At 46.6% G+C, this 13,453-nt stretch overlaps 1 protein-coding gene across 1 annotated transcript in view; it reads left to right on the top strand.

Annotated features, from left to right (window-relative positions):
- Nucleotides 1–13,453, top strand: part of LOC122544408 (cohesin subunit SA-2-like) — a 51,947-nt gene that overhangs the window by 35,378 nt on the left and 3,116 nt on the right. Inside the window, exons 24-33 of the mRNA XM_043683656.1 lie at nucleotides 522–609; nucleotides 2,137–2,217; nucleotides 6,398–6,490; nucleotides 7,212–7,380; nucleotides 8,865–8,989; nucleotides 9,620–9,721; nucleotides 10,227–10,375; nucleotides 11,761–11,889; nucleotides 12,235–12,322; nucleotides 12,543–12,648. Coding sequence (XP_043539591.1) covers nucleotides 522–609; nucleotides 2,137–2,217; nucleotides 6,398–6,490; nucleotides 7,212–7,380; nucleotides 8,865–8,989; nucleotides 9,620–9,721; nucleotides 10,227–10,375; nucleotides 11,761–11,889; nucleotides 12,235–12,322; nucleotides 12,543–12,648 — 1,130 coding nt within the window. The remainder of the gene's footprint in view (nucleotides 1–521; nucleotides 610–2,136; nucleotides 2,218–6,397; nucleotides 6,491–7,211; nucleotides 7,381–8,864; nucleotides 8,990–9,619; nucleotides 9,722–10,226; nucleotides 10,376–11,760; nucleotides 11,890–12,234; nucleotides 12,323–12,542; nucleotides 12,649–13,453) is intronic.

Here is a 13,453-nt window from a genome sequence, read left to right as displayed (position 1 = left end):
CATACTGTCCATGTTGACTGACTCTGGATCCTAGTCCAGCAACTGAAATGTTCAAATTCTGCTGCCTCCCTCTGTGACCTTGCCCCTGTTCTATCTGTGTGACTTCATCCAGACCCAACAACCTCCAAGATTTCTCTGCTCATGTAATTCTGCCTTCTTGTAAGTCTCTGAATTTAACTGCAGCACTGTTGGTGGCTGTGCCTTCAGCTGCCTGAGCCCTCAGCTTTATAATTCCCTTCCTAAATCACTCCACTTCTCTACCCATAACCTATCAGAAAGCTCCTTAAAACTTTCCTCTTCCACCAAGCTTCAGGACATCTGCTGCATGATCTTAGAATGCGACTTTCTATCTATTGATGGGCCGACAGGCCTGTTTCCACTCTGTAGGGTATCTAATCTAACTTTGTTTCATAAGGTACCATAGAAGTGTCGTGGGACATTCTATTATGTCACAGGCACTGACGTTGTTACTGCTTGAGTGAGGACTCCTGTTCCTCATCTGCTTGTGCCTGTCTTTACAGTGCCCATGACCTTACCAGATGGGAGTTGTTTGATAACTGCTGCCGTGTCCTGGAACGAGGGATTGACACAGGGGACGTCCCAGAACAGGTAAAGCACCTGCATGCCAGCTGGCTCCCAGTCTTAACAGTGCAGGAGATTCTTTACACTGTCCGGAGAAGAAGCTGCTGAGCTTTGTGACCAATAGGAGGTCAAGTTTCTCGACAAGTGATTTTTTTTGGTTTCCCTGCTAGAGGGGATGTTGTTCATTGGGCAAATAAATTCAAATACAGGTTGCACTTGATGCTGGACTATTCAAGACAAATGGATGTTTAAGGCCCTTACTAAACCAAACAAGAGGCTGGTAATGCCCTGAGGTGTTTTAAAGCCATTTAGTGCTTTAGAAGTGTAGTTCCTAGTCATGCAGAAAATGTTTGTCAGTTTGTAAACAGCAAGATTCCATGAACAGCAATGAAGTATTTGCCAGGTATACTGAAGATGCTGGAATCCACGGTAGACGAGGAGGAGGTTGAAAGAGCACAGCAAGCCAGGCAGCATCAGGAGGTGAAGTAGTCAACATTTCAGGTGTAACCGTTCTTCAGGTCCTGAAGCGTTTGAGTTCTCCACCTCCTGATGCTGCCTGGATTGCTGTGATCTTCCAGTTTCCTGCTTATCTACCTTGGGTTCCAACATCTGCAGTTTTTGTTTTGTCTCTAATCTGTTTAGTTTAATGTTTGTTTATTGGCTAAGATCCCGAGCAAACTTGATGTTTTCTCTGAAAACATTGCAGTGCTCCATCAGCACTGACCCTCTAACAGTTCAAGTGCTCCCACTGCACTGACCCAGCACTTCCCAGAATGCAGACCCTCCAACACAGCAATACTCCCTGGGTGCTCGCTCTTGGGTAGAATGCAGCCCCCCCAACCCCGCGCTATATCAGCCTGACCATTGCTCGCGTGGGACCTGATCCCTTGAATGTCTACCGCAAAGGCATGATTGCTGCCCTTTCAGAAAGGACTGATGTTACAAGAGATCACGTCACTCGGGCAGTTTCACTCTTTCTGATGAGCGGCCACTTCCTCCTCCAGTTCCTTGCTGGACTCTATATGCCTTCACATGTCCATTTGGCAGGGGTGGGAGCAGGTTTGAGAGGAGAATGTGAGACCTCTGGGCAGTTGTAGAGTGTACAACCCCTTTGTCCCACTGTGCCATGCAACATGACTGACCATCCACTTCAATCCCATTTCCCGTACTATCTCACATCCTCGTGAAATTTAAGGAAATAACCGATCACCATTATTTATTTAATAACAGCTTCTGGAGTCAAGAATTCGAAAGATTCTTTGTCTCCTTAGTGAAGAAACTATTCCGTACTGCAGTCCCAAACAGCTGACCCTTATCCTGAGGCAATAATCGCCTGTTCTAAAATCTGTACCTAAGAGAAACATCATACCATTATCTAGCTTGTCGGGCCCCTTCAGAATCATGTATATTTTAGTGAGAACATCTTGCATGCCTCTTAAAACCCCAGTGAGAAAAGGCTGCATTCACTTTCTCCGGGTTTGAATAGTTGAGTTGGCTGAATCTAAAACGTTACATATGCTTAATACTCTTCCTCTTCCCCCTCTTCTTCCTCAGATCATTGTCCAAGCGTTGCTCTGTGCTCACTTTCACGTCCTCTGGACGCTGGCTGTCATCTCGGAGTATTCAGCAACCAAGGTAACAGGCAACCCCTGTCTGATGATCTTCCACAGCTGGCCACTCAACACCATCCTCTCCACCCCATCCAGATAAGAGGATGTGGGCTTAACCAAGCTGATAACAGATAATGGACCCAGAACAGATCCTGAATGTTATTTATTTTGTGTGCAGTTTGTATCAGCTGGCTTCTCTGACCGTTCTTGGTTGCTGTGGTGAAATTCTCTTCCCCAGAGAACATTGGAGGCCCGGTCATTAAATATTTTTCAGGCCCAGTTAGATTCTTGGCTGACAGGACAGACACAAGTGTGTAGGAAACAGGCAGGGAAGCCGGAGTTGAAGCCACAATCGGATTAGCCATGACCTTATCAAACAGCAGAACAGGCTCAAGGGGCTGAATGGCCTACTCTTCCTAAATCATATGTAGATAAATCCAAAAGCTGTGAGAGAACTGTCAAGCAGATGTGGGTTTTGGATGTAAATAAGCAGAGTGGGTCAGGAAGAAAGTGAGAGAGTAACAAAAGTTTCAGTCACTGAGCAAACTATCCAAGTTTATGTTCAATCTTTGAATGCACAAAACATTTTTAAAATTCATTTTTGTAATGTTGGCATTGCTGGCTGGGCCAACATTTATTGCCGTTCACTGGTTGCTGATGAGAAAGTTGTGGTGAGTTGATTTCTTGAACCGCTGCAGTTCGTTTGGTGTAGGTAGACTCACAATGTCACGAGGGAGGGTGTCCCAGCACTTTGACCCAGCAACACTGAAGGAATAGTTAAATATTCCCCAAGTTAGGATGGTGAAGGTTTTGGAGGGGTGTTTGCAGGCCATGGTCTTCCCACGTATCTGCTGCCTTTGTCCTTCACGATGGCAGTGGTATTGGGTTTGGAAAGTGCTGTTTAAGAAGCCTTGCTGAATTTCTGCAGTGCATCTTGTAGATGATACATGCTGCTGCTCCTGTACTTTGGTGGGGAGGGAGTGAACGTTTGTGCTCACAGTGCTAATCAAGCAGGCAGCTTTGTCCGGAATAGTGTCAAAATTGTTAAGTGAACAACCTGGATGTGTAAACTGCACAGACTAATTGGTTTGGTCCAATAGCCATTAAAGTGACGTGGTTGCAAAGTGACAAAAGTTGTAAAATAAATAGTCCAGGATGCTTAGCTTTTATTACGGGTAGGCAAATTGGAGGAGGAGAGGGAGGCAGGGAGACTTCTGACTATGAAGGACAGGGTGTTGGCATTAGACTTCTCAGCTTTGAAAATCGACATGTGGAATCAGTTTGGGTGGAATTAAGGAACAGCAAAGGACAGAGAATGAGAGGAGAGTTGTTCACTGAGAGGACCACTGAGAGTAACTGAGTTTAAGTCCAATTAGAATTTAGGATATTTGCGATGCACGTGATCGGGGTAAGAGAGTAATCTTAATCTTTCTGTAAAATGATCAGACCAAATTTTGGAATAAAAGTGTGAAAGGTGTGTCCGTGGAATCAGTATGAAAGGCATTTTTCTACATCAATATGTTGAGGTATCAGCCAAGGCCAAGATCTGTTTTAGATGCAGTACTGTACAGTAAGGAGGTGTCATGGAATAATCTTAAATCAAAGGGACCTTGAGGGAAGATGTAAAATTCTACATTGAGTTTGGGAATAATTTGGTTCAATCCGGAACTGGGGTCTTAACTAAAACAGAAAGCGAACATGGTAGATATCTCCGAATATATGAGGCGGAATTTCTTTCCTCTGAGGGTTGAGCCTTTGGAACTCCTTACCCAGAGTCCTTTAAGGCTGGGATAAATTCTCAGATCAGTCAGGGAATAAAGGATTGTAGGGAAAACACAGGAAAGAGGACATGAGGAAAGTTGGATCAACCACAATCCTGTTCAACAGGCTTGAGAGCCCGAATGGCCCACTCCTGCTCCTATTTCTTGTGGTGTGAAGAATGAGATGGTTAAATCTGCATTATTGACTTAAGTCAGAAGTCACACAACACCCAGGTTATAGTCCAATAGGTTTATTTGAAATCACAAGCTTTCGGAGTGCATCTCCTTCGTCAGGTGTAGTGAGAGAGGGGAGCGCACAGACACAGAGTTGATAGGCAGAGAGATCAAAAGATCATACAAATGGAGTGTCAAATAATAAATCTCTGGGTGACCAAGAGTGCCCAAACTAATCTGGTTTGGTGTTATAGCCATTAAAGTGACATGATTAACAAGTTGTAAAATAAATAATCGAGGATACTTAGCTTTTATCGGGGATGGGCAGATTGAGGGAGGCATGGAGACCTCTGACTGTGAAGGATGGGATATTGACATTAGACTTCTCAACTCTGAAAATCTACATGTGGATTCAGTTTGGGTGGAACTAAGGAACAGCAAAGGACTGAGAATATTAGAGGAGAGTTGTTAATAGGGCACTCTTGGTTACCTGCAGAGACCTATTATTCGACACTCCATTCACACTGGTTGTATAACCATTTGATCTCTCTACCTAGAAACTGTGTGTTTGTGTGCTCTTCTCTTTCACTTCACCTGATGAAGGGGCTGTGCTTGTGATTTCAGACAAACCTGTTGGACTATAACCTGGTGTCATATGATTTCTGATTTTTGTCTACTCCAGTCCAACACCGGCACCTCTACATTATTGACTTAGGTGCCACGTCTTGAAGTTTATTGATCATGCAGTGACAGGTGTAATCCTAAGCAGCGAGGAGGACCTACAATAAGCAGCTGAGAGGTGGTTTGAGTCAGTGGGCAAGACCATGCCAAACTGAATACAGTGTAGCAAAGTGGACGTATCCACTTCAGTCAGAAAAACACAAGCGGAATATTTTTTTGAATGGGGAGAGCAATATTTGAATTCAGAACAACCTGCATGTCCTTGCACATGGAACACAATGTTAATATTGTGCTTCAGTAAGCAATTAGGAAGGCGCATGGCACATTATCTTTTGTTCCCAGATAATTTGGTTTGTCAGTGTTATCTGTTGATTGCAGTTTGCGCCTCCCATTGCAGTTTTGGCGTGAGAATCACGTTTAGGTTAATAGAACCGCTTGACACAGCAGAGGCTCTTTAGCCCATTCGGTCTGTACCACCAAAGTTGCACTAAATCTACACTCGTCCCACCTTCCAGCACTACTTAATTTGATTGAATTTATTGTTGTCACCTGTACCTACAGTACAGTTAAAGGTTTCAATTTGTGAGCAGTACAGGCAGATCATAACAAACAAGGACGTACAGATCGCTTAGAGCGAGGCATGCAACTCCACAGGAGGTGCACAACAGCAAGATCAACGTTAGATTTGAAATTGGAGAGATCCATTCAGCAGTCTGAAAACAGCAGGGAAGAAGCTGTTCTTGAACCTGCATGTGTCCAAGCTTCTAGATCTTCTGCCTGACTGAAGAGGTTGGAAGAGAGTATTACTGGGGATGGAGGGGGTCTTTGATGATGTTGTGGCAGCATTGCCGTGGCAATGAGGAATGTAGATGAAGTCCATGGATGGGAGTTGAGAAGTCTGGCACTGGAAGAGCACAACAGGTCAGGGAGCATCTGAGCAGCTGGAGAGTTGACGTTTCAGACATTAAGCCCTTCATCAGGAAGGTTGTGGTTGGGAGGTGGTTGGCTTCTGGGCTGTGTTCATTATTTTCTGTAGTTTCTTATGGTCCTGGGCAGAGCAGTTGCCATGTGCACCCAGATAGAATGATTTCTATGTTGCATCTGTAAAAGTTGGTGAGGGTCCTTATGGTCACTAAGCTGATCGTTTGAATGCATGACACTTGAAGTATTTGTTAAAGAGTTTTGAGGTTTTCCACCTCAACTACACTTCCAGGCAGTGCGTTTCAGAATGCCAACATTTCTGGATGAAAATAACTTGCCTCAAATCCCCTCTGAGCCCTCCTGCTTTTCACCTTAAAATTACGCCCCCTTGTTATTGACCCTCCTCCCCATCAGTTTGTTTTTGGAAATTTGTCAAAAGCTTTGCAATCTGAATAGGCCAATCAAATTGCTTCCCAAATACAGTCAGGTTGCACTGCTTAATAGATCCTCTTGTCAGACCATTTACCCCTGCTCTGCACAAACACCATTCAAGACACCATCAGCTGAGCTGGAGCCTGGCTGAGGAGGGTAGGGGGTGTCTCGAGGAATGGGATGGGTGGGTAGACACCTGCTTATTACCACTAAATGTGCACTTGTTGCTATTCACAGGAGCAAATCATCAGACTGAGGAAGCAACGGAACAAAGTCTTCATAATGTGTCAGCACGGCCTGTCCAATGTCAGCTCCAGAGTGAGAGAGCAGGTTAGTGAATGCAAGCTGAATGCGCTTGGGCCCTTGTGCAGTCAGATCCCATTCCCATCTTCCCCATCGATCGGTACCCTCATTATGTCCCACCGAAGTGCTCCAACCTTGCTGCTGCCCTCCTCTGTACACATGTGCAGCTGTGGAACTGTTCTCCAAGAGGCAGCACCTTCACGGTGGCTCAGTGGTTAGCAGTGCTGCCTCACTGCACCAGGGATTCCACTCTCGGGCGACTGTCTGTGTGGGGAATTTGCACACTGTCTGCGTGGGTTTCCTCTGGGTGCTTCAGTTTCCTCCCGCAGTCCATAGATGTGCAGGTTAGGTGGATTGACCGTGCTGAATTGTCAGTGGTGTCTGGGGAGGAGCAGGCTGGGTGGATTGGCCATGGGGAAATGCAGGGATGGGTTGGATCAGGGTGGGGAGTTGATGGGCCAAATGGCCTGCTTCCACACTGGAGGGATTCTATGATCTATTCTACGATTCTACGTACGGTCTTAGAGTCTCAGGGCTGGGCAGTGAACAGTTGTCTGAGAACCTGCGGCTTGCTCACACAATCTCTCTCCTTATAACGAAATAACTGTGCACTGACAGACAGTGCTGTGGAATTAATCACAAAAGATCACACTCCAGGTATTGTGCAATAGCTTTGAGCTGCGTGCTGGATTTCCTGGTTGATGACTGTCTCTTTCTGCTGGTAATCTCCCTGTTTGCTGTTCTGCAGTCCTTCATCCTGCTGTGTGACTTGCTGGTAATCTTCAGCTCGCAGATGACGAGGGATGGTCACGACGATCTCCAGCCCCTGGTCTTCACTGCTGACCTTCCGCTGGTGTCTGAGTTGCTAAGTTTTGTCATGGACCATGTGTTTGTGGAACTGGAGGAGGATGGAGATGGTGAGGGACTCCAGCAGGTTTTCTTTTTACAAAGCTGCTATGTCGAAGCATGCAATAATCTCGTAGACTGCAACTAAGTCACTCCTTCTCTTGGAAGTGAACAACTCCACTGTTTCCAAACTTGCCTTGGAGTTAAAATCCCTTACCCCTGGAACCCTCTGGGATGCTTACCTTCCTAAAACGTGGTGACCAGAACTGAATGCATTATTCTAGTTGTGACCTAACTAGAACTTTATAAATTTTATAATGCCCCCATGTGATTGCACACTATTTAGAACAATGCCATTAACTCTGCATTGCCTCTCTCTAACCCTTCTGTGAAAATGCATCACCTTGTGTTCTCAGCGTTAAATTCTATTTCTTACACCTGCCAATTCTGCCAGCCTATTTCTGTCCTTTTACAGTCTGGATTGGTATCCTCCAAGTGTGACAGATTTCCAAGTTTGATACCATCAGAAAATGTTGTCAGGGTGGCTCAGTGGTTAGTACTGCTGCCTCACGGGGTCTGGGTGACTGGTTCGATTCCAGCCTCAGCCGACTGTCTGTGTGGAGTTTGCACATTCTCCCCGTGTCTGTATGGGTTTCCTCCGGGTGCTCTGGTTTCCTCCCACAATCCAAAGATGTGCAGGTTAGGGTGGATTGGCCGTGCTAAATTATCCATAGTGTCCAGGGATGTATAGGTCAGGTAAAATTAGCCATGGGACATGCAGAGTTACGGGGATAGGGTTAGTTAATAGGGGTGGATCCAGGTGGGATTATCTTTGGAGTGTTGGTGTGGACTCTATGGATGAAATGGCCTGCTTCTGCACTGTAGGGATTCTGTTATGATTTTATCTGTATTCCAGTACCCCAAGCCATTTATACCAATGTCAAAACCAAATACAGTCCTGGGACTGACCCTGAGGGAAACACCACTGCCTACTATCCTCTAAGGAGACTTTTTTAAAAAAAACAAAGTAACCATTTACCAAGACCAGCTGATTTGCTCTCGAATTTTTTTCCCCCAACTTTACGCTAACTAGTCTATTTTATGGGCCTTAATTTTGTTATCCAACCTTTTATAAGGAGTAGTTAGTTTTTTTTTAAAACACTTAATATCTCAGTAGACGACACGTTCCACGTTTTTTCTGTACTTCAATCAAAAATTAAATCAGATTAGGTTAACGCAATCTTCCTTTTATAGATCTGCGCTGATTCTCCTTAATTAATTCAAACCTCTCCAAATGCTTTTCTTAAGTTTCCACCCCCCAGCCCACCCCACGATGGTTACTCTGTTCTCCGTCATACCCGTTCTTGGATAAGGGTGCCATGTTTGCCACTCACCAATATTCTGGTGCCTCCCCCGTATCTACAGATGCTTGGGAGATAATGGCAAGCTCCCTTAGCAGCTGTTCATGTTGATTTCAACTCAAAGCTTTTATCGTGTTGTGGGACTTCCCTTGGCTCTGGTTCAATATTAATTTCCTTGATTTCCTTGAATTAAGATGAGACGTTGAAGATTGAGATGCTGCACAAGAGGAGGAATTTCCTGGCTGGATTCTGTAAACTTGTCATCTACAACATGGTGGATCTGAGGACCGCAGCTGACATCTTCAAACACTACATGAAAGTAAGGGTAGTCCTGACCAGCGCTGACTTGTAGGGCTGGTGGCTCAGTGGGGTGAGAGAAGCTACTTCTGATGCCACACAGGGCTTGCATTCTATCTCCCCCACCACAATGGCCCCCATTGGTCAAACAACTCACCACAACCTAAGTGGCAGGGGGCTGCTCAGTCTTGGTTGAAGGGACTGGGGTGGGTGGCTGGGCCGGGCCATTAAGTTTTGTTTCTCTTCTCCCATCACCACCACTAAGAACATTTGGAGATCTAGAATGAAAGGTGTGGATTCAGATATGTTGGTGTGGGTGTCGGGTAAGGGATGAGCGGGACAAGGTCTGTGTAGTCTGGGGGAACAGTGTAACAGGCTCCGTGGTGGAGAAATGAACAAGGGGCTGGGGAAGGATTTTGGATGGCTGTAGGATTCTGAAGTAGAGTTACATTTTCTCTGAGGTCAGTAGGTTGGAGGTAGCAGGGTGCATTTAATTTTGAGAAGTATGAGGATATAGAGCAAGTGGTGCATGTGGATTGGAGTGACAGCTTACAGGCAGTTGGGGAGATGCTGAGCAAGTTACAAATGAATAGGGCCCTATGGACCAATGGTTTGGGGTCAAACATTGATAGCTCTGTCCTCTTCATTGCAGTACTATGGTGACTATGGTGACATTATCAAGGAGATGTTGGCTAAAGCACGGCTGATTGATAAAGTGGAGTGTGCCAAGACTCTCCTGCTCAGTTTACAGCAGGTGAGTGTGTCAGCATGATCAGTCTTCCAGCACAACAGGCACAACGACTCCCTTTTAACCCAATGAGCTATTCAGTATGTTCTAATGCCAGGTAAGGTCACCAAATGTACATTGCTATCCTTCTGAACTACAGAGTCCTAGAGATGTACAGCATGGAAACAGACCCTTCGGTCCAACTCATCCATGCCGACCAGATATCCCAACCCAATCTAGTCCCATTTGCCAGCTCTTGGCCCATATCCCTCTAAATCCTTCCTATTCATCGACCCATCCAGATGCCTTTTAAATGTTGGAATTGTACCAGCCTCCACCACTTCCTCTGGCAGCTCATTCCATACACTCACCACCCTCTGAGTGAAAAAATTGCCCCTTAAGTCCCTTTTAAATCTTCCCGCTCCAACCCAAAACCTATACCCTCTAGTTCTGGACACCCCCAACACAGAGTCCTTTTGACATTATATTTTACCAGTTTTGTCCTCACTGTGTTTTGTCGTTCACCTTTTAGTTGTTCAACGAACTAGTCCAAGATCAGGGCCCTGTCATCGACCGATCCTCTGTTGCTTTCTGCACCATTAAAGATCTCGGCAGGAGGTTTGCACTGACCTTTGGGATAGACCTGATCAAGAGCAGGCAGTCTGTGGTCTCGCTGCATTTGTGAGTATGGGACTTGGATCTGGACTGTTTTGGGGAAGGCAGGGAAGGGTTTAGGAAGCAGGATGTGTGTCTCTGGATGCTAAGTGCAGTTTTGAATGTTGCGATAGTTTTATGCAGTGGGCACACAGAGCTTTCAGTCTTGTAATGTTTGCAGGAAGCATCCGTATAATTGGCTGAGAATCACAGAATCCCTACAGTGTGCAAGCAGGCCAATCAGCCCATCAGGTGCACACCGACCCTCCGAAAATCAGCCCACCGAGACCCATCTTCCTATCCTATCCCTGTAACCCTACATTCCCCATGGCTAATCCATAAAGCCTGCACATCCCTTGACACTATGGGCAATTTAGCACAGCCAATCCACCCTAACCTGCATATCTTTGGACTGTGGGAGGAGACTGGAATACTCTGAGGAAACCCAAGCAGAGAGGATATCAAACTTCACACAGAAAGTTGCCCGAGTGTGGAATTGAACCTTGGTCCCTGGTACAGTAAGGCATAGTGCTAACCACTGAGCTACTGTGCCACCTGAGAATATGATCTAGTGGCTTGCAGACATTTATGGTCTGGGGCAGGGTGATACTTAAACAATATTTTTTCACGTTACACGTGTTGCCGTTACGAATAATACAAGCGTACAAATAATTCTAGGGTTGAGGGGAAATGGAGATCAATTGAGAAAAATTGTTTCTGGCTGAACTCTGTATCACTTTAAAGATGGCTAGGACAGAAGTTGGGAATCTCATAGTGGGTAACTCCTTCTCTGACTCTGCAAAGCCTGTCCGGCATTGACAAGGCACAAGTGTGATGGAATATTCCCCCTGTATCTGGATGGATGTGGCTCCAACAATACTGAAGAAGCTCAAAACCATCCACAACATAGGATGCCTGTTAAGCAGGCTACTATAGGTTAAAGTTAACTCCTTCCACTACCAGTGTACAGTGCCAGCAACGTGGACCATGTACAGGATACACTGCCACAACACACCAAGGCTCTTTCAACAGCGCTGTGCAGACCCCAACCCGTTCTGTTGGGAAGGGCCAAGCAGAAGGATGGGAACACAGTTTGCAAGTCCCCTTCAGTGCCAAACAGCATCCTGACTTGGAAGTATATCATTACTTCAGTGTCACTGGGGCAAAATCCTGGAACTCCCTAACGTTTACAGGCCAGTTTCTGTAGCAGTTCAAGAGGGCACTGACCATCACTTTATCAAGGACAGTTAGGGTGGGCAATGAATACTGGCCTTGCCAATCACATCCACGTCTGTGAATGTGTTTACATAAAGGTTGCGAGCATTTATTCACCATCTGTAGTTTGTCTCTGATTTATTTGCCTGTATTCTGATCACTTTCTCCTGCCTCTGGTCTGCTCCTTCTCATCGTAGGGATGGGATAAGATTCGCCTTCCAGCAGTATCATCCGAGTGCTTCAGACTTGCCTCCCCAGAACCTGCTGTTCCTCGATGTCATCAGTGAATTCTCAGTCAAACTGCTGCGTCAGGACAAGAAGGCAGTGTGAGTAAGCTAGGTTAGGTGCATGGACACAGGGTGTGTGGGCGAGCCTGGGTTCAACTTTGCACAGTTGATTATTCCTGGGTCTGTGCATGTGGAACAAGAAATAATCTGTGTAGCATCTCCAGTGTAGCGCAACATCCCAGACAGTTCACACGAGCATTGTCGAAGAAGACTATGTTGACATGGTAGGGAGATGGCAGATCACAGTATCATAGAATTCCTACAGTGTGGAAATAGGACATTTGGGCCATTTGAGTAGGCACTGACCTTCCCCCAGTAAGCTGCCGTGCCATCCCAGTTCCGTGTTGGCGGTGATGCTCTGCTAACCCGCTCTTCTGCCCGCAGCCTCGGCTACCTGGACAAGACGTTCCCGGCTCCCGTCAACCTGAGCACCCAGGGCTGGCTCCCGCTGACCTTGTACCGTCGCTCGCTGCTGGCTCGGGGGGAAGATGACACCGTGTCTGTGATCAGTACCAAACCCCTTCCCTCTCCCCCAGTAAGCTGCCGTGCCATCCCAGTTCCGTGTTGGCGGTGATGCTCTGCTAACCCGCTCTTCTGCCCGCAGCCTCGGCTACCTTGACAAGACGTTCCCGGCTCCCGTCAACCTGAGCACCCAGGGCTGGCTCCCGCTGACCTTGTACCGTCGCTCGCTCCTGGCTCGGGGGGAAGATGACACTGTGTCTGTGATCAGCAGCAGAACGTTGAGTGCCCGCAGCAAAAAAGCACCAACATCGTCTGCCAAGAGGAGGAGGCTGGAAGGTAAGAAGTGGAAGGACTGCAACATCCCAAAACCATCCTCCCTGCCCCAGGATTCTGTAACCCACCTTCAGTCCCCATCCTTGGGCTCCATCTCACTGATTTCTGCACCCTCTCCAAAGCCCCCCTTTCTAATATCCTGCTCCTCCCCATGAGTCTGCATCCTTTCCCTCTCAACAAACACAATGGTCTCGTAGTAAGATAACCAATAGTCCAGTAACCAGTATTCCAGCCAACAAGGCTCATGTTTCGGAGGTGTGGGTTGAAATCCAAACTTGGCATTTGATTAAATTTAAATTCAGTAAAATGGCTCCAAACAAAACCTGGAATTGAAAGCTGACCCTGAAACTGAAATAAAGACGTTGGAAAATCTCAGTTAGATCCGGCAGCATCTGTGGAGAGAAGGCAGAGCTGGTGTTTTGAGTCCAGCGACCCTTCATCAGACCCTCCATCTGATTTGTGAATACCGCATACAGGCAGTTACAGAGCGGGTTGGCACGGTGGCTCAGTGGTTAGCACTGCAGCCTCACGGCACCAAGGACCTGGGTTCGATTCTAGCCTCGGGCAACTGTCTGTGTGGGGTTTGCACATTCTCCCCGTGTCTGCGTGGGCTTCCTCCGGGTTCTCTGGTTTCCTCCCACGATCCAAAAGCTGTGCGGGTGAGGTGAATTGGCCATGCTAAATTGCCCATAATGTTCAGGGATGCGTAGGTTAGGTGCATTAGCCGGGGTTAAATGTACAGTAATATGGTAGGAATGAGTCTGGGTGGGTTACTCTTTTGGGGTTGGTGTGACTTGCTGGGACGAAG

Source organism: Chiloscyllium plagiosum, chromosome 48 (genome assembly GCF_004010195.1).
Source record: "Chiloscyllium plagiosum isolate BGI_BamShark_2017 chromosome 48, ASM401019v2, whole genome shotgun sequence".
NCBI classification, from domain to species: domain Eukaryota; kingdom Metazoa; phylum Chordata; class Chondrichthyes; order Orectolobiformes; family Hemiscylliidae; genus Chiloscyllium; species Chiloscyllium plagiosum.
Note: the sequence above shows the minus strand (reverse complement) of the source record. Positions and strands in the feature narration are given on the sequence as shown.